The sequence below is a fragment of the Elaeis guineensis genome, chromosome 5 (genome assembly GCF_000442705.2).
Source record: "Elaeis guineensis isolate ETL-2024a chromosome 5, EG11, whole genome shotgun sequence".
Lineage (NCBI taxonomy): Eukaryota > Viridiplantae > Streptophyta > Magnoliopsida > Arecales > Arecaceae > Elaeis > Elaeis guineensis.
Genome location: NC_025997.2, coordinates 26,473,814 through 26,497,136, shown reverse-complemented (window position 1 = coordinate 26,497,136; position 23,323 = coordinate 26,473,814). Strand labels below are relative to the sequence as shown.

At 36.4% G+C, this 23,323-nt stretch overlaps 1 protein-coding gene and 1 non-coding gene across 14 annotated transcripts in view; one reads left to right on the top strand and one right to left on the bottom strand.

The window, feature by feature from the left end:
- Window positions 1-4,423: 4,423 nt before the first annotated feature.
- The window catches only part of LOC105045284 (uncharacterized), a 53,288-nt gene continuing 34,388 nt past the window's right edge, over window positions 4,424-23,323 (top strand). For 7 of the 13 annotated variants that reach the window (XM_073257795.1, XM_073257798.1, XM_073257794.1 and 4 more), the window contains exons 1-3: window positions 4,424-7,869; window positions 9,792-17,763; window positions 21,455-21,519. In XM_073257795.1, the coding sequence (XP_073113896.1) occupies window positions 13,478-15,472 (1,995 nt within the window). In that variant the 5' untranslated portion in view covers window positions 4,424-7,869; window positions 9,792-13,477 and the 3' untranslated portion in view covers window positions 15,473-17,763; window positions 21,455-21,519. Of the gene's footprint in view, window positions 7,870-8,157; window positions 8,257-8,352; window positions 8,443-9,791; window positions 17,764-19,396; window positions 19,593-21,454; window positions 21,520-23,323 lie in introns of those variants that run through there. The other 6 variants (XM_073257803.1, XM_073257801.1, XM_073257802.1 and 3 more) reach the window with 5 other exon arrangements.
- Window positions 12,506-12,611, bottom strand: LOC140858335 (small nucleolar RNA R71). The gene has a single exon (XR_012141900.1). It is a non-coding gene; the product is annotated as a small nucleolar RNA R71 (small nucleolar RNA).

The following is a 23,323-nucleotide window of genomic DNA, read 5'->3' as shown; positions in this document are numbered from 1 at the left end:
GATCTAGAATCCTTTGCCTATATAAAGAGGGTGTGGAGAAGAGAAAGGAGGAATCAATCCTAGGCTTGGCATAGAGAATCCTCTTGGTATGGGTGTCCCTTCTCTTTTGGGCATATACTCTCCCTAGACTTCTCTCTCCTCTTGGGCATCCTCTCTCCTCTTGGCATGGTGGCATGTGGGCTGCTCCAAAGCCTTGAGATCAAATCTCAAGGGTACTTCTCCTTCCTCTCCAAAGAAAGAGTTCATCCCTCTCTCCTATAGTATTTGGCGTGCACACGAAGTAGAGGATCCATGCATCCGAATCTCGTGAAGCATATTGATCGAGGAACTTTTTGAATCTTGATTATTTTCTGCTGCGAATCAAGATGAGAATTCATAAGTATTATAAAAATTTTAATTGCTAATCTATTTTACCTTTCTAACATTCGATGCGATCGGACAAATTTTTTCTCTGGAGAAGCTTCAGAGGAGTTTATAGAGTGATTCTGCTAGGAAGTCCGAGATCAGAGCGGCATATATAGCATATCACATTTGGCTTGCCCAGAATCAAAGAACCTTTGAGATATCCTGACAACGGTGAGACTTACTATGGATCAAGCACTGGTCCAGGCCAGGGAGCTTATGAAGGTGATGGTGGATGGTTCGATATTGGTTGCTCGGGATATCTAGGACTCCCCAGCCGCTCAGACAGCGACCCATATGCTATTCATCATCTGGGAGCCCTCACCTCTAAGCTTGCTTAAGATTAATTTTGATGATAGTATGAGAGATTCCAGAGGTGGAACTGATTTTGTCATTCGTGGCATCAACTCCAGATTTGTGGCAACTGACAGGTGCCCTCTTTTTAATTGTATCGTTCCTGTAGCTGAGCTACGGGTAGGGTTGTTGGTTTGATTTTAACCAACCCGATCCGATCTGAAAATTGAATAATAAAAAAAATAAAAAATAAAAATCGATCCAAATAGAGAGAAATCGAATCGAAAATTTTGATTCAATTAGGTTTTTCAATTTTTTTTATAATTTTTTTTTATTTTTAATTATCTATTTTTGATACAATATATTCAAATAATTATTGTTGATTTATTGTTAGTTTGTTACATGATATTTAATTAAATTCAAGATCTGTTGAATCTGTTGATTGATAATTTTTAATATTAAAAATCAATAATTGATAAGTAATAGTATATTAATATTTGATAAATGATAAATCAATAATAAATAAAATATAACATATCATAAATTATATCATCTATAATATAAACAAGTAATCAAGCATCATGGCAAATTATAACAATAGATCAAATCTAAATATCTAATCATCCATCCATGTAACTAACAAATTCTCAACATAGTAAATAATATAATTTTAAATTATAACTTCGGTTTTCGGTTCGATTTTCAAATTTTTTGATTTTTAACCGAATCGAACCGAAAATCAAAATTTTTGAAAATAAAAAATTGAAAATCAATCCAGATTATATTCGGTTCGGTTTCGATTCGATTTTTCGGTTCGGTTCAAACTGATTTTCATTTTGAAACCAAATTATGAACAACCCTAGCTACGAGCGGCTTGGATGGATGTCTCCTTTGCACGATTGCGATTGTGGGCGAAGAGGCTGATGGTAGAGAATGATTCATCTACGATCGTCGGCTGGTTGCGGAAGTAATCGAGGGTCTGGGATGCTCATCCTCTCTTTAATGATATTTGATGTCTTGTACAAGGTTGCTGCTCGACTAACTTCAGGCATATTTATCATGAGGCTAATAGTGTGACGAATTGGACGGCCTTTTTTATGGTTGAGCACTCCAGAAGAATTGTATGGACTGATTTGGTTGAGGTACCGTGGACACTCTGTGATTTTTTTTTTTTTCTATCTTTTTTTGTTGTATTCGTATTTATGATATATGAGTGCTCTGTTTTGACCTAAAAAAAAAAAAAAAAAAAAGGAGGGTGCGGGGGCGGGGGATGGTGTGGGCACGTAATCTGTTGACATAATGATGGATCTAATATTAATTGGAGAACAAAATAGAATTGGTGGATCAAAATTGTGAGCAAATATTCCAAAAGACTTCGAGTGAAATGTCGGACGAATCTGATTTTATAGGATGACTTGAAAGCTTAGGGAGGGAGATCTTTGGCCACTTAGAGTAACATTACTTGACATTAATCGATACATTGAAGTTAGGTAATAAGTGATTTTTGGCTGGATTATATCCACTGCTCCGCTGATCGGTCAATCCAACCGCGGCATAACGTGCACAAGATAGACGGATGAAAAAAGAGCTCCACACATACATTTTTTTTGCATTTTGCGTTGTTGGTGGATTAATCCACTAACTCAGTGTGGCTTAGATCCAACTAAAAATTATGATGCTGAGCAATTTCTTGAAGTGGTGGGATGGATAAAATCATAAATGCTCTTGTTCATGGTCTGAGATTAATATTTTTAACACCCACACCATTAAGCAATGTGTCATTAGATAATGTATTTTTTGAAACAATGAAGAAACACTTGAGAATTTATGCTTGAACAAGTGATTTACTCATGAGTTCGGATTACCTATGATTTGTCCTTTTGCCCTGCATAGGGCTATCCAGCCTTGGATGGTCTCCATGTTATTGTCGTTCATCTCAGAAATCTTACTAGAATGACATACATGCCAAATATTGCCTGCAAATACTCGTTGGTCTTTGGGGGATAATGGGTTGACTATTTAGGATTGTACAACCTTAGTGCAAAGCATGCACAATAAATGATCCTGATTCGTTGCGCATAGGCATAGAACAAAATAGTGAAGAATTAATGAAAGAAATATTGTAAATAAGCTTTTAGAGTAACAAATAGTGAAGAATTAATGGAAGAAATATTGTAAATAAGCTTTTAAAGTACCAAAAGGCATCCACATATAGTTTCTTAAGCACTAGTTGGGGCCTTTTCCCTTTTCTCCGGTAGATCTTAAAATACAATATAGCATATCATAAAAAGCTGAAATAATCAAATTTTTATTGCATATTAACTAATAAATTTGAATAATTTTTAAGTATAAACTTCCATAATTAATATTGGTGCCTGAACGATGAATGAAAAATTCTGCATAAATTAAGTTTTTGTGCAAAAACTTTCATCATTAATAATGATATTAATAATATCAGGTAAACTCAATGCACATGTCATGGTTTTTGTTTCTTTTTGTTTTTCAATTTTTTTTGAAGTGCAACATAATAATGTAATAAATTATAATAAATAGAATTTTTCAACAGCTAAATTTTTGTTATATATTAAGCATTGAATTTTAATGATGGCTGAGTAGAAACTTTTGCTGTGAATACTGATATTGACATGGTGAACGAAAATCTTTAAGGGTATGTTTAGTTATACTTTTTGATTTTTGATTTTTAATTTTTAAAAAATATTTTTTATTTTTTTATTTTACTATTGAGTAAAAGTAAAAAAATAAAAAATATGTTTGGTAACTACGTTGCTATAAAGCAAAAAGCAACATTTGGGGATGGCAGGTGAAGAACTCGACGAGGGAGAAAAGTTCGAGAAAGGAGGGAGAAGGGGGTGAGGAGGTGAAGAGCTCAATGAGGGAGAAGAGTTTGGATTTTTTATTTTTTGATTTGACATTTTAGATGTAGAGAAGTAAAAAAAAGCAGAAAAGCAAGTTTTGAAAAGCAAAAAATTTTTATTCCATGCAAAAATATGGGAATTTCAAAACTTATGCTATTATACAAAGTGAAAATTTTTTCTTCTCAAGAAATTTGGATTGGGATATGTTCCAATACACAAATTCTAACGTGAAATCCAGTCCAAATTCTATCAGATTATCCAAACAAGCCTTTGATGTTGTTCTTTCCTAGTGTCAAAACCCTAGCTTTTCATGGTTATCACTTATCTCATAACCTAAAGAAGTTGATTCATGCTGTGCCTTATTGGGCCTCGTCCATACTATTGGAATCATAGGCTAAAGTCAATTCTTTCCGATCTGAAGCTGCTGGCCACGTTATAAAACTTTCATCCTAGACGAGAAATCTTAAGTAAGAAAATTTCTTAGTGCACCGCATATGGTAATTGGCTTATCCATGAAATCGATGAAAAAAAAAAAAATTTCGTATGCTGTTCGATCCTATGTGTGACCAATCATCGTACGATTTGCGCACCGTACGCAGTGTATAAAATTTTTTTCCTTCGATAAAAATGATAATGAATTGGATATGAGTTAGAGATTAATATTTATATTTTATATTTTAAAATTTTATATTCGTATCATCAAATCAGATAGATATACGAATCGGATCGTTTATATATAATATTATTAAATAATTATAATTTTTTTAAAAAATATAAATTAAATTATATCAGAGCGGATTCTGAGATATACCATTATTTGTATTTGATTTGAATGATAGGTTTTCTGGAATGTATATCCATCGTGGGTTCTAATCAGATAGAGTAAAAATTGTCATCCCTGTCTTGAGCCAAACAGGTCGACCGCGGTCAGAAAGCTTGGGACGAGAGAGACGATGGCCTTCGGGGCTTTGAGCATTCCGACCGTCCGCCCCAAAATTCCTATAGCCGTCGCTGCGTCCTCCTCTTCCTCCTTGTCCTCTTCTCCTTCATCTGCCCCTCCCAGGAGCGCGACGAGCACTGGAAGGACGGCGGTGCCGCTTCCGATGCCCTCGAGGCCCCCCCATTTCCTTCTTCGCCGGATTCCGACATCCCTCCTTTTCTCGACTTCTTCGACAGCTTCAAGCTGATGATCACTCCCGCCCAGATAAAGGAAAAGACCCTCACTTCCTGCTGGTTCTTAGAAGCATAATCTCTCCTTCTTTGGAATTCAGTCAAACTTGGAACCTGTTTCATTTGCTTTACATTTATTACGTTTTATCGAAATGTAGTCGTTTTAGATGGCAATTTTGATGTTGCGTGTCGATATTGTAGCGAATATGTGTTACAAAGGAAAGATAAGGGACTGAAGATTGAGGGATTTGTAGCAAGACAGGAACATTTTGGAGCATTCGCTTCAAAATTGGATTTTTCCCCCCCTGAGGTTTCACTGGCAATCCAAGTTAGATGGTCTTTAATCTGTATGATGGAATAAGTTTATCGTAGAAAGAAAGGTAAGAGAGTGAGGACTGATTCATTTTGGGAGGCAAGTGGAACCTTTTCGATGATTCATTTCAAAAATGGATTTCTAAGGTTTAAATGGCAGTCAGAATTTGGAACCATAGACCAATTTGGTTTGTTAATGTGGTATTACAAATATTAAGTGAGACCAGTCAAATTAGATTAGGCGGCCTTGCAGGAGAGAGTGCATTACCTTTTTAAATGTTCATGAGTGCATTGCTGCACCTTTCTACTGCACACAGATACCTTGAAGGACTTAATGCAATTTGTTTTTCTATTCTTTTATTGTTTTGAGTGGTTGTACAATTTATGTGATGATTGGGAAGAAAACTTTTGGGGGCATTGGCATTATATAGGAGAAGCCTATAGAAGAGATGATGTCTTCGTAACAGGAGGTGTTTGGGTTAGTTTTGTAGTTGAGAAGTCTAATAACCTAGCATGTGCATAATCTCATGGAGCAGAGGTTTGGGAAGGACTTTTGTGGTGGAAAAACAATTTGCTTTTGGTAGAAGAATGGCTGTTGCAGAAGTGGTGGACCTTCAACATTATTAAGTGAATATTTTAAGTGCAAATGACTTAGAAGTGAAAAACTAAATGAGTTTGTATACCAACTTTTTGGTAGAAAGAGCTAGAGATGAGGATGCAAAGACCACGTTTTCATCTTGTTTACTGTGAATACCAAGAGCCAATTTGTCCCTCAGGCAAAAGGTTTTGAAGAGGAAAATGGTGTGTGAAAAGAAGTCAGCAGAGTAGGATGAAGAGAAAGCCATTTTACATTTACTGTGTCCTGAAAAGATATATGTTATGGGAAAATATCCTCAGCTTATGGATAATGTTCGTAAGGTGACAAGTCCAAATTCTAGTTGGTTCTTTGGTGCTGAAAGTGTCTCAGCTTAATTTTTTGAAGCTTTCCACAATAATCTACAGTCCTGATATTAGACTTCTAAAGCAAGGATGAGAGAGAGTGAATGTGATTTTTTTTTTTTTTTTTGAAAAACATTTTTGTGATGATGAAACTACTGAAGTCAATCTAGACTTGGTTAAACATTTTAACTGAAAATGTTAACGAGAAGATTTCACATATTTGAGGTGGAAACTAATGTCAGTTGCACTGTATATCATGGCATAAGTTCTCTCCCTAAAGGCTATGATTGGTGGTTAGAAGTTATGGAGTCTCTGTGTTTCGATTAAGATCAAAATATTAGTTAGATCTACCATCATCAGAATATCCTACCAAAGGAAATCCCTGTCAAGAAAGTAATTAAGTTAAATGGAACTTTCTCTTTTAGTTATTATAATGATGATGAAGAACTTAACTTTTCAATTCTCTGAGATGACTTGACTTAAACCGTATGATGCTACATTTTGGCATCTGGGGAATGTTACCTGACAGAGATGTGGGGTCCTTGATGTTAGCTGTTATCAGTGATAAATTTCCATTAATGGATTGGGTGCCTTGCTACTTGTGGTATTGTGCTTGAAAGGCACAAAGGATCTCTAAACAAAATCCAAACACCTCAGGGATTTGAAGAAATAATTATTCTTAGTGCTAGATCTTGTTTAAAAGACTTGCCTCTTGGTTGTTGGAGAGACCTGCTTATATGACATGGTCCTATGTTTTGCTTCTTGTACTCTTTGCTTATCCAATGTGCAGCAGATCCTTCTTGACCTTGTTGCATTACTAAGGTAGATTGAAGAGTACACTTCTGTCTCATTATACTTCTTCTTCTCCTTTGCTTGAATATGTCTATTTCATGTTTCACAAATAAATGTAGGGACAACCCTTGCTCCCCATTTAACCCAAAAAAGTTGTCAATGAAGCATGATCTCTCACTTATATATGTAGCATTGTTTTAATTATTAACCATGCCAAACAAAAAACCTTTGTATTTTTCTCTTATCTAATGTGCTATAAAGTAATTGCCTACGAATTCTATGTTAGCATGTCAACGAAATGTTTCAGAAAAAACATAAGGAGCCACCTTAGAAGGTACAGGTATGATGAGCATCTCACACCAATTTAGAACTAATGGTTATTCGACAATAAGTGAATAAGGTACTGATGAACAATATCACTGTCAGCATTTTAACATGACCAGGGTTCTTATTTTTTTACTGTCAAATTCTCGACCAAGTCCAAGGTGATGGTTGGGTTGCCTCGGTGCCTGTCTGGTAGCCATCTGCTTGATATGTTTATCACATTCAAGCTTTAATTTAAAAAAACATAAATTCGTCGCACCTTCCCCGCCCCACCAACACACACACACACACACAAAAAGGAAAAAGAAAAAGAAAAAAAACTTTGGCAGCCTGTATTTACTCGGATGCATGTGTGTGCAAGTGTGTGCTCTTTCATGTATTGCGTAGAGTGGTCAAGATTTACTCAAGTTCTCATATCTCGATTGATGATGTGCATTCGCTGTATTTACTTTAACCGTTCAAATGCAATATAAAGTGATTTATAATAAATTTTACAATTTTATATGGCATTTCAACAAATCTCTTTTACGTTTAAGATGCATAGCTGTGGGAAACAACTGAATTTTGGTTCAGTCTTACTATAGTTTCTGTTATTTCCGATTCGAAGGTTTCCAGAACTAATTTTCCATTGTGGCTCTTGATGATTACTCATGTTATAGGTGCTAAATTTTTTATAATTGCTTTTCACAGGCCAAGAAAGCCGCCTCCGGATCTGCCATTTTCACGTCTCCATGGACCAATCGTCTGTACTGGCATGCGTGTGAGTGTTGCAACATAGTTTGCCCTCATATGCACATTCTGCCAAAGTGCCAATTGACATCTTGATAGTTATTAGAGCATATATCACTCTAAGAACAATGTCTCTACTTATATGAAATTATGAAGCTCCATTTATAAACATGATCATAATTTATTTTTCCTTATCCGACCCCCAACTAGTTTGGGATTAAGGCATAGTTGAGTTGAGTCTATCATAATTCATTTTCCCTAAATTAACCATTTTTTAATGTTTAGTTGCTACCAGTTGTCACGTAGCTTGTGATTGCAGAAATGCTTTACCTGCAATGGATGGATCCAAAGCAATCAATTTATCTTTATATCAGTTCAACTGGAACAACTCATGATGATGGGGAAACTATATGCAGTTGTGGTTTCTTTGTTCTTCTTTTTTTTTTTTCTTTTTTTTTTTAATAATTTTTAACATGTTCATTTAATTATATTCTAAAATTGAGCTGAATGACAGGCAAACTTTAATCTGTATGCTCAGTGGCATTCACCCATGACCAACAAAGGATCTTTCTACAACCAGTTGCAGAAGCATTGTCGAGTTCATGTATATTAATAAAGATCCCTGTGCCCCAAAATGCCTTAAAATTCCATTCATTGTTTTTGCACAATCTTTCTTTTCTTTTTTTTAAATGTAATTCTCTGTTTGCTACCTCCAGTGGATCAAGTTCTGCTCCATGTTCCCACACTGTACTAAAGCCTGGTAATAACTTCTGATGAAGGTAGTGGTGTTGGCAGAAATACATATGTTGTGGTAGAACTTATTGCCATAACAGTTCCTTTGAGGTTTTATGGGATTTGGGGGGGGGGGTTTAGTTGTAGACAGATGCTTGTGTTGGAAATAACACTCCATAACGAATAATTTGAGTTGTTGATAGATGATGGTTCAATTTGGAAGTGAAGATAAGGAAAAGTGATTTTCAAGCAATATGTTGATGATTGATCTGCTTGTTATTAGTTTGGGCAATGAAAAGGCAATGGCTGTTTTGACATGTTTATATATTCCTTGGGGATGGTTGTCAGGCACTGGTTCTTTTAAGAACCAGGATTTATGCACACTCAGGGAGTGTGATTTATCAGTTAGTTCTGTGTAATTAACAAGAAAACTGGAATTTTTCTCATGAGCATATTTGTAGATGTTTCTCTTCTTTCCAAGCACGGAAGGGAACAATTTCATTCCCTATCTGTTATGTAATCCAACATTTGTGAGAAACTGTATCTGTTCTTCAAAATGAAGTATTTATATTGAGATGATGAGCTTTTCAGAAAATTTCTCAGAAAGCTTGTTTTTCACATGCTTTTACATTCCTAAATTAGTTGCAGGATTTTTTTTATTTTCTGCCACTGTTTTTTGGGGGTTTTGCAGAGTTGAAAGAATGATTTAAAGATAGAGGTGTCACCATCCGGTTGGATCAAATTCCAGTTTGTCTGCTCCCCAGATGCAGTATCAAATTGCCTGACTAAAATTAGAAGATACAGAAAATAGTACTGGTCTGGTCCTGCAAATTTCCAATTTTGCAAGACCACAGGAAAATCCCTTTTATGGATATACATAGGCATATATATATGTATATATATATGTATGTAAAGGAATACCAAAGCAAACACCATGTTAAGTATTGGAGGGCCGTTCTCAGTTCAAAGTAGTCCACTGAACTGTCCATATAGCCTTTTATCTTGTACATCCATACCTAATTTTCATCCTTTTTGTATAGCAAGTAAATAAAGTATTCATACTTGTTGAACACCCTGAAATTGGACATTGTTTGAATTTATCAGTATGATGTACTTTGATTGTTTCATGATAAACACATAATTTAAGTCATTTAAAGCAGAAAATTATATTTAATTTATTTTATTTATTAAGAATTTGATGTTTCTTTTTGTGTTTTACAGGAAAGATGATCGCCGATACAAAGAGTTCAATTCTTAGATCAAAAAGATTTAAGTTTGAAGAAATTTGGATTTAAAATAAAATTAAAATAAAAGAAGGATGCATATGGTATTATAGAAAATGAAGATACTATGCAAGGAATCCAAAAGGATATAGATGTCATTGTGAAGAAACTTTTGTTTCTTTTTGGAATATAAAAATGTTTCACGTGAATTCAAAGGTTCTAGACGCATGAATTCAAAACAAAAGAAGAAAGGATCTGGGCGCGCGTTACGTGAATTCAAAAGAAGAAATACGTGAATTCAAAAGAAGAAAGCACGCGCGTGGACGCGGGACAGACGCGGGCACAGGTGCAGCATCGCGCGGTTGCAGGTGCACGGCAGACGGGTTCACAAGAAATTTTTGATGGCGGTCAAACAAATGTTTATTAAAAGAAAAAAATTAATATTTAAAAATATTTTGAAAGATTTGTATTTTCTTTAGTCCCACATCGGAAAATCATGTAAAACTCCTCCCTCCTAACATCTATAAAAAGACTTTTGTACTCCCATTGGAGGGGGAGCCCAGAAATTCTTCTAGAGCCTTGCATAGAGGAATAGAAAGGGACTACTTCATGAGCAGCTAGGCTAGCAGTCTCGGGAGTGGAGAAGAAATTTTGTAACGACACAGAGATGGTTTATTGTTCTAAACTTTCCTGTATTTCTTTATATGCAATAAAGATTATGCTTTTTATTTAAATTGTCATGAGTTCTTTATTTGCTCCCTTTCATATGCTTTTATTTATTCTTTCTTGTTAGATTAATATTAGGAACAACTTTTACTTTCCGGAGACGCACCGTGATCTACGGATACGGGGCGTGCCGAGGAAAGAAGAGTTGTTTACCTAGTACTTTCCGGAGACGCGCCGTGATCTACGAGTACGGAGCGTGCCGAGGAAAGACAGGTATTTTTCCTAAGATTAATCACATCTATTTAGTTAAAAAAGAGATACAACTCTGCTAGTGCAAATTAATTCAAAACTCCCAAGCTCTTTATTTTCTAATTACCTCAATTTTAAGATAATTTATTTTCTAAATCAAAAACAACGCTTCTTTCTTTTACCTTGCAATCTCAACTTAGCCCAAGGTCCCTGAGGATACGATCTCGACTCATCCTACCTACGTAGTGAGTAGAGTTATTTTTTTGGTGCTATCAACGACTACGCATCAAATTTTGGCGCCGTTGCCGGGATCTTGGCACGGTTGAATTAAAAAATTTAAAAAAAAAAAATTAAAAAAAAAAATACTTTTCAGTTTTTATTTCTCGTTTTAAATTTTTTTTTTTTCAGTGCTTTCTAGCTAGATAATCTTATTTGCATAATTACAGAATTACCTTGCATAACTAATTTACTACTTAGGAATTTTGCTGCTTAGAATAATTTGCTACTTTTTATAGCCTAGTGATTTATTGCTTTTTAGACTTAATCACTTAAATTTATTTTCTTGCAAAACTAAAAAAAATTATAAAAATATATAAATAAAAAAAAAAAAAAAAAAGAAGCCACTGACATTTCATAACACTTAACTAAAACAGCGTAACCTCAAATATAAAAATTTCTAACTTGATTGGACACCTTGTTTCTTTGCATTGCATCTCCATAATTAATCTTAAGGGCAATAACCCATTAACCAGATAAGGTGGGGATTTGATCACCCTTCTTTGGCCCACAAATCACTCCCTTGCATTTGTATAACCTAGACCTTAATTTAAAATCAACTAGACGTCAGCTCTAGGAATTTCGAGCTCAATAGGATAAGAAAGCTCTAGAGTTGAACCGAGTGCGGATTGGTTAATTGCTCGGTGTTTAAGGCAAGTGGTTAAAGAAAGTGGTTTTCAATTGGTTCCGTTGACTGACCTGGCCAACTTAGTTGGTGTCTAAGGAAAGCAACGAGCAGGGAACCTCCCACATCTTACGCTTATCTGGCCGAGTCAGTTAGTCAGTCTTGAGCTTGGAGTGCTCAAAGGCGGTCTTGAAAGTTAGGAGCTGTCTAGATCTAAGTTAACCCTAGGATAGAGAGTCTATGATTGTTTAAGTTGATTGCAATTAACATCTAAACATTAATTAATTTCTCCCTTTTCATAGATTTAAGATTCTTAGGTTCTTCTCTTTAGATTTTCTTCATTCTTTTCTCACTTTATTATAAAAATATATATTATAAAAAGAAAAATTTTTTGTGTTTCTCTACAGTATAATTGTAAGGTGTATGCTTGGCCGTAGATCGTTACGATTAGAAATCCAACATTTTGATCCAGAAATAGAAAGAACCTTTAGAGCCAACAGACGTAAAAATATGGACCGAAATCAGGAGAATGATCCACCCAAACAATTGAAGGAGTACTCTACTCCTTCCACATATACCTACTCTCCTTGTATTCAAGTACCCCCTGTGGAGGCCACTCAATATGAAATTAAGTCCAGTATAATCCAAATGTTACCTTCATTTTATGGACTTAGTAATGAGGACCCTTATAAACATCTTGAAGAATTTCTTGAGATATGCTCAACTGTCAAAATTCACAACTTCTTCGATGATGCTCTTAGGTTGAAATTATTCCTTTTTCACTTAAGGACAAAGCCAAATACTGGCTACATACTTTGGATTCCATGACTATATCAACCTGGGACCAGCTGCAAGGAGAGTTTCTCAAGAAATATTTTCCCATAGGAAAAACTAATCAAATAAGGAAAGCTATAACTAGTTTTTTCCAATTAGATGGAGAAATGTTTCATGAAACATGGGAGAGATTAAAAGACCTTATTAGAAAATGTCCCCACCATGCTGTACCCAAGTGGCAGTTAATCCAATATTTTTATGATGGGCTCTCTGAAAGACATCGACAAATGGTCGATGCATCATGCGGTGGGACATTTATGCTGAAAAGTGAGGATGAGGCATGGCAATTGTTTGAAATTTTAAGTGAAAATTCATTACATCATATGTCTGCCTCTATTAGAGATAAATCCATGTTAAACCCAAAAAGAGGTGGAATATATGAAGTAGGAAATGCCATAGATATCCATCAAAAGGTAGATGAACTGTCCCAAAAATTAGATCGTCTTCTAAATACTGGACAATCCCCGATTCCACCTAATCCAATCCAAGAAGTTTGTGTATTGTGTGCAAGTCCGAACCATTTTGTTAATGAATGCCCAGCCGCACCTCAATTTTCTGAGTTTGTGCACGAGCAGGTTCAGCAAGCTCAAGTCCAACAAGCTCGCAGATCAGGAAACGATCCATATTCGAACACTTATAACCCCGGCTAGAGAAACCATCCAAATTTTTCCTGGAGACCACAACCAGTGGTTGGTCCTGCCACACCTCGACCTCAATATCAAGACCCAACATATAGGCATGGACCATACCATCAATTCCAAAATGTTCCTCAACCGTCTACTACTGGTCACAGCTCAGCTTTTGAGGAAAAAGTCCTGAAAGCACTAGAACGATTAGAAGTCAACACTCAGACCCTTAACTCCCACACACAATCCATTGCTAAGCTAGAGACCCAAATAGGTCAACTAGCAACTGCATTCAGTAGGAGGGAAGGAGGAAAATTACCTAGCCAACCCGAGAGCAATCCAAGAGGACAATTTGTGATTGAGAGTTCTAATACTCCAGAAGTTTTTTCTGAACATGCCAAATCAATCATGACTCTGAGAAGTGGGAAGGTCATTGAACACACTAGTAAAACCAATGAAACCGACCCTAAACTTCTAACCGAATCCAAATCACCCAAGAACAAGGAGGACTTGAAAATAGAGAAGGAACCAACTGCACCGGAATCATCTTACTTGCCTAAAGCCCCATTTCCGGATGCCCTGAAAGCCCCTATTCCTGCAGATAAGAAGGGAGGAAAACTTGATGAGATGTTGGAATTGTTTAAGCAAGTCCAAATTAATCTTCCCCTTCTAGACGCAATCAAACAGGTCCCTGCTTATGCTAAATTTTTGAAGGATTTGTGCACCCAAAAACGTAAATCTAGATCACAAATCCCAAAGAAAGTACGTCTCACTGAACAGGCTAGTTCTGTTTTCCAGCATGCCACTCCTCCAAAGCTTAAGGACCCAGGAGCCCCCATCATTTCCTGTGTTATAGGAGATTATCACATTGAAAAAGCTCTTCTAGATTTAGGGGCAAGTGTGAATCTTTTACCTAGTTCGGTGTATGAACTTTTTGGATTTGGAGAACTGAAACCCACATCAGTCACACTGCAGTTAGCCGACAGATCAATTAAGGAACCACGTGGAATGCTTGAGGATGTCTTGGTCAAGGTAGATGAGTTTTACTTTCCAGTTGATTTTCTGGTTCTCGATATGGAATTAAGTGGCAACCCCAGACAAATTCCCATTATCTTAGGACGACCCTTCCTAGCTATGGCAAATGCATGCATTAATTGTAGGACAGGAGTCATGGACGTATCGTTTGGGAATAAGAAACTAAGACTGAATGTGTTTGGTGCTTCCCAAGGACCATCAATGGATAGTTGCTTCGAAGTAGATACACTAGAAGATATTATAGAAGATGCAACACCCATAATTCTAGCACCAGACCCCTTAGATACTTGCTTGGCTCACTTTGGAGTGTGTGACTTTGAAGAATATATGAAAGAAGTTAACATCTTGTTAGATACACCACACGATAAAACCACTCCTCCATGGACAATCAAGTATGAGCCATTGCCCACATTAGCCAGTACTCCAATAGTCCCATCTCTAGAATCACCACCTACGTTAGAATTGAAACCTCTTCCTGCTACACTCAAGTATGTATTTCTAGGACTCAATGACACCCTCCCGGCAATCATTGCATCAGATTTGACCCCTAATCAGGAAGCACAATTGGTTGGTATTCTGAAGGAACACAAAGAGGCTATCGGTTGGTCCATTGCCGATTTAAAAGGAATTGACCCCTCTATTTGCATGCACCATATTCATTTTGAGGAACATGCCAAACCCCATCGAGATATGCAGAGGAGATTAAACCCAAACATGCGTGAAGTAGTAAAGAAAGAGGTGGTAAAGTGGTTAGATGCTGGAATCATCTACCCCATATCCGATAGTAAATGGGTCAGTCCCACTCAAGTAGTACCTAAGAAATCTGGTATTACTGTGGTAGAAAATGAAGAAGGTGAACTACTTCCAACTCGCATATCATCTGGATGGCGAGTATGCATAGATTATAGAAAACTGAATGCCGTTACTAGGAAGGATCATTTTCCATTGCCCTTCATCGACCAAATCCTAGAACGGTTAGCAGGACAAAGTTTCTACTATTTTCTTAATGGTTATTCAGGGTACAATCAAGTACCTGTATTTCCGAATGATCAAGAAAAGACTACCTTCACCTGCCCCTATGGCACCTTCGCTTTTCGGCGTATGCCATTCGGGCTTTGCAATGCATCCGCTACATTTCAACGGTGCATACTGGCCATTTTTTCGGATATGGTGGACAAATGTCTTGAAGTTTTTATGGATGATTTTTCTGTGTTTGGAACCACCTTTGAGGATTGTCTCCATAATCTTTCCAAAGTTCTTAAACGGTGTATGGAGACAAATCTTGTCCTAAGTTGGGAAAAGAGCCATTTTATGGTGCGGAAAGGAATTGTATTAGGACATATTATTTCTGAAAAAGGATCGAGGTAGATAAAGCCAAAGTTGAGGTTATTTCAAAACTACCACCCCCTACTTCGGTCCGACAAATACGATCTTTCTTAGGTCATGCCGGATTTTATAGACGCTTCATCAAAGACTTTAGCAAGATTTCAAGACCCTTGTGCAATCTGTTGGCCAAGGATACACCATTTGTCTTTGATGAAGACTGTTTGAAAGCGTTCAACACATTACGAACAGCCCTGACAACAGCACCCATAATAAAACCCCCTGACTGGTTCATTCCATTTGAGATTATGTGTGATGCCTCTGACTTTGCAATAGGTGCCGTCTTAGGCCAAAAAATCAATAAGGAGCCACATGTGATCTATTATGCTAGCAAGACTCTTTCCGATGCCCAATTAAACTACACCACAACAGAAAAAGAGCTACTAGCAGTAGTGTTCGCCCTTGAAACTAGGTGCCGTCTTAGGCCAAAAAATCAATAAGGAGCCACATGTGATCTATTATGCTAGCAAGACTCTTTCCGATGCCCAATTAAACTACACCACAACAGAAAAAGAGCTACTAGCAGTAGTGTTCGCCCTTGAAAAATTTCGCTCATATCTGTTAGGGTCTAAGGTTCTAGTTTACTCTGATCATGCGGTTCTGAAATATCTCCTCTCAAAGAAAGATACTAAACCACGTTTGATCAGATGGATCCTTCTTTTACAAGAATTTGATCTGGAAATCCGAGATAAGAAGGGTTCTGAGAATGTGGTAGCTGATCACATCTCCAGGATCTTAGTTGAACACACGATAGGCATAGATGGGGTCAAAGAAAAATTTCCTGACGAACAACTTTTCGCAATCTCTTCTAGCCGTTCTCCATGGTTTGCCCATATTGTCAATTACTTGTCAACAGGACAAGTACCTTCTCACTGGACAAAACAAGAAAATGATCGATTTTTCTCGAAAATTAAACATTATTTCTGGGAAGAACCTGAACTATTCAAATACTGTCCTGACCAAGTTATTCGCCGTTGTGTCCCCGAGAGTGAATTCCAAAGCATTCTCACTTTTTGCCATTCTTCGGCATGTGGGGGACATTTTAGTGGAAGAAAAACTGCAGCAAAAGTACTGCAAAGTGGGTTTTATTGGCCAACGCTTTTCAAGGATGCACATGAATTTGGCCGAAGTTGTCTGCGATGTCAGCAAACAGAAAATTTATCCAAGAAGGATATGATGCCGCTGACCCCCATTTTAGTAGTAGAAATCTTCGATGTTTGGGGGATTGATTTCATGGGACCTTTTCCAGCCTCATTTGGATTTGAATATATTCTGGTGGCAGTTGATTACGTATCAAAATGGGTGGAGGCAATAGCTACACGGACTAATGATAATAAAATTGTAATTAGTTTTATTCAACGAAACATCATTAGTCGATTTGGCTTCCCAAGGGTGATCATTAGTGATGGGGGGACTCATTTTACGAATAAACATTTTGAAGCACTTATGAAAAAATATAATATTTCACATAAAGTGACCACACCATATCACCCCCAAACTAATGGTCAGGTAGAGGTGTCAAATAGGGAGATTAAACATATCCTAGAAAAGACGGTTAGGCCCGATAGAAAGGATTGGTCTCTTCGCTTAGACGACGCATTATGGGCTTACCGTACTGCTTTTAAAACACCCATTGGAATGTCTCCCTATCGACTTGTATTCGGAAAAGCTTGTCATTTGCCGGTGGAATTGGAACATCGTCCATTTTGGGCTATACGGCAATTTAACTTTGATATGAAAAATGCAGGTTCCAATAGGAAACTCCAATTAAATGAACTTGAAGAGCTACGCAATGAAGCGTATGAGAGTGTCAAAATTTATAAGGCGCGAACTAAAGCATACCATGATAAATTTATTACACAAAAAACGTTCGAGCCCAATCAAAAAGTTTGGCTCTTCAATTCTAGATTGCGTCTGTTTCCTAGAAAACTTCGCTCACGTTGGGACGGACCTTTCATTGTAACTCAGGTATTTTCTCATGGAGCTATAGAACTCAAAAATCCTAAACAGGGGAACACTTTTAAAGTGAATGGTCAGCGATTGAAACCTTACATAGATGGAATTAGTGATGGAGAATTAATTGAATCTGTTGATTTAGTGGATCCAAAACTGTCATAATACTCAATTCAGTCTGGCTGAAGACATAAAACTTAGCGCTTGTTGGGAGGCAACCCAACGATTTCATATTTTTTACTTTACCACAGCTGCAGGAATTTAGAACAAGAGCCTATTAATCAATGAAGCTATCTTCAACTTCCGAAGTAAAATTATCCCAGGTGCACTCTCCTTTTATTTTCTTTGTTTTCTTACTCCATTGAGGACAATGTAGATTAAGTTGGGGGGGAAAGGAAATTAATCAAATCCTCGAGTATGATCAGAAATAATTAGTTTTGTGTATTCAAATTTTATTTTGATTAAGAGTCAATTAGGCATCCTAATAAATGAATGATTAAGGGTCAAGATAATTTTAGAGATACTGAGGAATAAATTATTAAGAAAACCCAATGAATGGTAGGGTTTAAACTAGACCAAATTTTAGGAGTGATTCTACAACCCTCTTCTTACTGATCTTAATAAAGAATCTGCTTCATGAGAAATTGGGTGGAAAGATCGAGGTATGCAAAAATTCTCCTTAAAAAAAAAAAAAAAAAAAAAACATTGGTTTCCTACTGAGTAACCGGGCCCTTTCGCCTAAGTAAGCGTTGTGGTTCGCGTAAAAAGGTAGGCAATATTATATATATAAAATAATAATAATAATAATAATAATATATATATATATATATATATATTAAGGGGACTAAATTGCAAGAAGATAATAAACCTCTTTCCCATTAAGTTAGAGGATTTAAAGAATAAAGTGGAGAATTGGTGAAAGAAAAGCTCTGAAATTTCTTTAGTTAATACTCAACCACTAATTGGGTCAAATTGATAATCCAATGAAATATCTCTTTAATGGTCTGACCAAGTATCATCTACCTTTTGGGATGCCTGACCTAATTTTTGATTCAAAACCGAGTCGGTACACAATGCTGATATATCTATTTTACTCGAGAACGAGCAAAATTCAAGTTGGGGGGTGTGATAAACACATAATTTAAGTCATTTAAAGCAGAAAATTATATTTAATTTATTTTATTTATTAAGAATTTGATGTTTCTTTTTGTATTTTACAGGAAAGATGATCGCCGATACAAAGAGTTCAATTCTTAGATCAAAAAGACTCAAGTTTGAAGAAATTTGGATTTAAAATAAAATTAAAATAAAAGAAGGATGCATAAGATACTATGCAAGGAATCCAAAAGGATATAGATGTCATTGTGAAGAAACTTTTGTTTCTTTTTGGAATATAAAAATGTTTTATGTGAATTCAAAGGTTCTGGGCGCATGAATTCAAAACAAAAGAAGAAAGGATCTGGGCGCGCGTTACGTGAATTCAAAAGAAGAAATACGTAAATTCAAAAGAAGAAAGCACGCGCGTGGACGCGGGCAGGACGCGGGACAGACGCGGGCACAGGTGCAGCATCGCGCGGTTGCAGGCGCACGGCAGACGGGTTCACAAGGAATTTTTGATGGCGGTCAAACAAATGTTTATTAAAGGAAAAAAATTAATATTTAAAAAATTTTGAAAGATTTGTATTTTTTTAGTCCCACATCGGAAAATCATGTAAAACTCCTCCCTCCTAACACCTATAAAAAGACTTTTGTACTCCCATTGGAGGGGGAGCCCAGAAATTCTTCTAGAGCCTTGCATAGAGGAATAGAAAGGGACTACTTCATGAGCAGCTAGGCTAGCAGTCTCGGGAGTGGAGAAGAAATTTTGTAACGACACAGAGATGGTTTATTGTTCTAAACTTTCCTGTATTTCTTTATATGCAATAAAGATTATGCTTTTTATTTAAATTGTCATCAGTTCTTTATTTGCTCCCTTTCATATGCTTTTATTTATGCTTTCTTGTTAGATTAATATTAGGAACAACTTTTACTTTCCGGAGACGCGCCGTGATCTACGGATACGGGGCGTGCCGAGGAAAGAAGAGTTGTTTACCTAGTACTTTCCGGAGACGCGCCGTGATCTACGGGTACGGAGCGTGCCGAGGAAAGACAGGTATTTTTCCTAAGATTAATCACATCTATTTAGTTAAAAAAGAGATACAACTCTGCTAGTGCAAATTAATTCAAAACTCTGCTAGTCGTTGATAGCACCAAAAAAATAACTCTACTCACTACGTAGGTAGGATGAGTCGAGATCGTATCCTCAGGGACCTTGGGCTAAGTTGAGATTGCAAGGTAAAAGAAAGAAGCGTTGTTTTTGATTTAGAAAATAAATTATCTTAAAATTGAGGTAATTAGAAAATAAAGAGCTTGGGAGTTTTGAATTAATTTGCACTAGCAGAGTTGTATCTCTTTTTTAACTAAATAGATGTGATTAATCTTAGGAAAAATACATGTCTTTCCTCGGCACGCTCCGTACCCGTAGATGACGGCGCGTCTCCGGAAAGTACTAGGTAAACAACTCTTCTTTCCTCGGCACGCCCCGTATCCGTAGATCACGGCGCGTCTCCGGAAAGTAAAAGTTGTTCCTAATATTAATCTAACAAGAAAGCATAAATAAAAGCATATGAAAGGGAGCAAATAAAGAACTCATGACAATTTAAATAAAAAGCATAATCTTTATTGCATATAAAGAAATACAGGAAAGTTTAGAACAATAAACCATCTCTGTGTTGTTACAAAATTTCTTCTCCACTCCCAAGACTGCTAGCCTAGCTGCTCATGAAGTAGTCCCTTTCTATTCCTCTATGCAAGGCTCTAGAAGAATTTCTGGGCTCCCCCTCCAATGGGAGTACAAAAGTCTTTTTATAGGTGTTAGGAGGGAGAAGTTTTACATGATTTTCCGATGTGGAACTAAAGAAAATACAAATCTTTCAAAATATTTTTAAATATTAATTTTTTTCCTTTAATAAACATTTGTTTGACCGCCATCAAAAATTCCTTGTGAACCCGTCTGCCGTGCGCCTGCAACCGCGCGATGCTGCACCTGTGCCCGCGTCTGTCCCGCGTCCACGCGCGTGCTTTCTTCTTTTGAATTCACGTATTTCTTCTTTTGAATTCACGTAACGCGCGCCCAGATCCTTTCTTCTTTTGTTTTGAATTCATGCGCCCAGAACCTTTGAATTCACGTGAAACATTTTTATATTCCAAAAAGAAACAAAAGTTTCTTCACAATGACATCTATATCTTTTTGGATTCCTTGCATAGTATCTTCATTTTTATATAATACCATATGCATCCTTCTTTTATTTTAATTTTATTTTAAGTCCAAATTTCTTCAAACTTGAGTCTTTTTGATCTAAGAATTGAACTCTTTGTATCGGCGATCATCTTTCCTGTAAAACACAAAAAGAAACATCAAATTCTTAATAAATAAAATAAATTAAATATAATTTTCTGCTTTAAATGACTTAAATTATGTGTTTATCATTTCACATGGGTGCAGTCTATTACTGGTAAGTGCCAACTTGTTCATGCTTTGGTGCAAGAATCTCGTTGTGTGTCTCACAAGCTTCTCAGAAGTAACTTTTGTTTACTATGTTGTGAGGTTGCCAAAATTCAAATGTAAAGAAGTTACATAAGTAATTTAGGAGCTGATGAATATGCATTTAGTAAATCGAGCGATAACCTGTCCAATTGACAAGAGGTAATATGCTCATTTACATTGGTTGCAATTGCCAGTTTGTAAAATGTAGTCCTGTTTCAGCAAGTGGTCTTGCATACTGAGAAACAGTTAAGTGCTCATATCTTATCTACCTGATTGGTTTGATATCAATTCCAATCATTTTGATTAATCTTTGTTCCTTTTTTATTAATATTTGTTCTGTTAGAGATGGACTTCTGCAATAACACCATTTTCTCTGGTGCTTTAGAATCTATGGTTGCTCTTTTAACATGTATTTTCATTCATTTCAGGTTAGGATGGAGTTGGAAGGTTTTTCTGATTACGATGCTATGATGCAGTTAAAAAAAAAAAAGAGGTATCTGGATTTCTTGCCAATCTTATGTTTGCCGCTCTTTTTCTTTCTTGTTGTCTCTTTATAACAATTTCAATTACATCGATTTGTAATGTTGTATGGATCCATTGGCTTACACATTTTAAACTGCTCCAATGCACATGTTTTTTTTCTTTTTTTTTGTTCTATTCTTTGTGGCTGTTTCGAAGATCCTTGTTGATGTCTTTAAAATGAAATCCATATACTAGTGTCTTGGGCCTTTAATATGTGGAACAAATATAAGGGAATGCAAATTGGCTACTCAGCTTCTAATTATGTGTGAAGTAAAGATGATGCTTACCATTTTCTGAATTTATATAATATGGCATAGAGGTACATGTGGATCATGGGATGCCATTGATTGTGTGGTATCCTTTTAAGCGTATGAAATGATCCTGAGGGTAGTTTTTTTCGGGGACAAGGAATAGGAGGCTATTCAAGTTCAAGATGATAGAAATTGTTATTGAATTTACAAAGAGAATAAAATAAATGTGTCATGCAAAGCAATCGAGTTTGCTTTTGTTCTATCGGTCAATGGTGATAATATTTGTAATTTACATCAAGATAATGCCAGGGTCCTATTGAAATCCTCCTTGATGGGATGGCATAAAAGTTTTATGGTTGATCACTCACTAATTGAGACCCAACCAAAACTTTGGTGGGGGCAAGTGGCAACAATATGATAGCTTGGCTACTCAGCTGCATTCTAAAAATTTCTAATTTTAGACTATAAATATAGTGCAGATTGGGGTGCAATCTAGTTGAGTCGAGTAGCTAGAGGTAGGGATAGCCATGGTCGGGTATGGGTCAGGTCGGTCAATACTCGAATCTGTCCTATAATTAAAAACCCCATATCCATATCCATACCCGACTCGGGTCAGGTGAATAAGAGGGGTCGGATCGGATCGGATAAGGAACTCAAAATATAAACATTATAAAATAATTATAATCTTAAAAGAGAGATTTTAGATTAAGATTATATGAGATTGGGTTCGGAGCGGGGCATATTATTATCCGTACCCGATTCGAATCCACTTCGGATTTTTTTTAGAATCCATACCCATTTTAGATTTTAATTGGATCGGACAGAACCTACCCTATTCGAGTCGGATTGGGTATCAGGTGGGTCGGCTAAAATTGCCACCTCTAGCTAGAGGCTCGAGTTTAATTTGATTCGAATTACTCAGGCTCAAGGTTTCAAGAACCGGTATCGAGACCTGTACCGGTTCCTGATCGGTATAGTATGGTATCAGGTACCATACCGTACCATACCAACTATCAGTATGGTGTGGCGTATCGATCTTATACCGGTACGCTACAAATTTTTTTTTTTTTTCAATTGATTTTGATTTCAAATAATTTTTTATTAATTTTTAAATCTTTATATCTAAAGTAATGTTTATTTATGTTATATAACAATTTTATCATCCAAAAAAAAGAAAGTCTAAAACAATGCATTAAATATATCTAAAGTACAAATTACAAAGAATAATATACTAACCTCAAGATCTCTACTAATCTAATCTCTCGTCGAGTGTCTGTGATGTTCGTAGATATCTGGATTATTTACACACTCTGGAGGAACATCAGTGTATTCCTCTAATCAAGTAGCATCGTACTCTTAAATATTCATCCTATAAGGTATCCTCTCTGGATTATGAGACATCTCGGATCTTTCGCTCAAATTCTGACTCTCAAAGATATCCTCGAGATGATGATATGGCTGTGAAGGAGCCCATCTAAATATGTCAGTCATAAACTTCGATCCGTAAGATGCTCTAGACTGTAT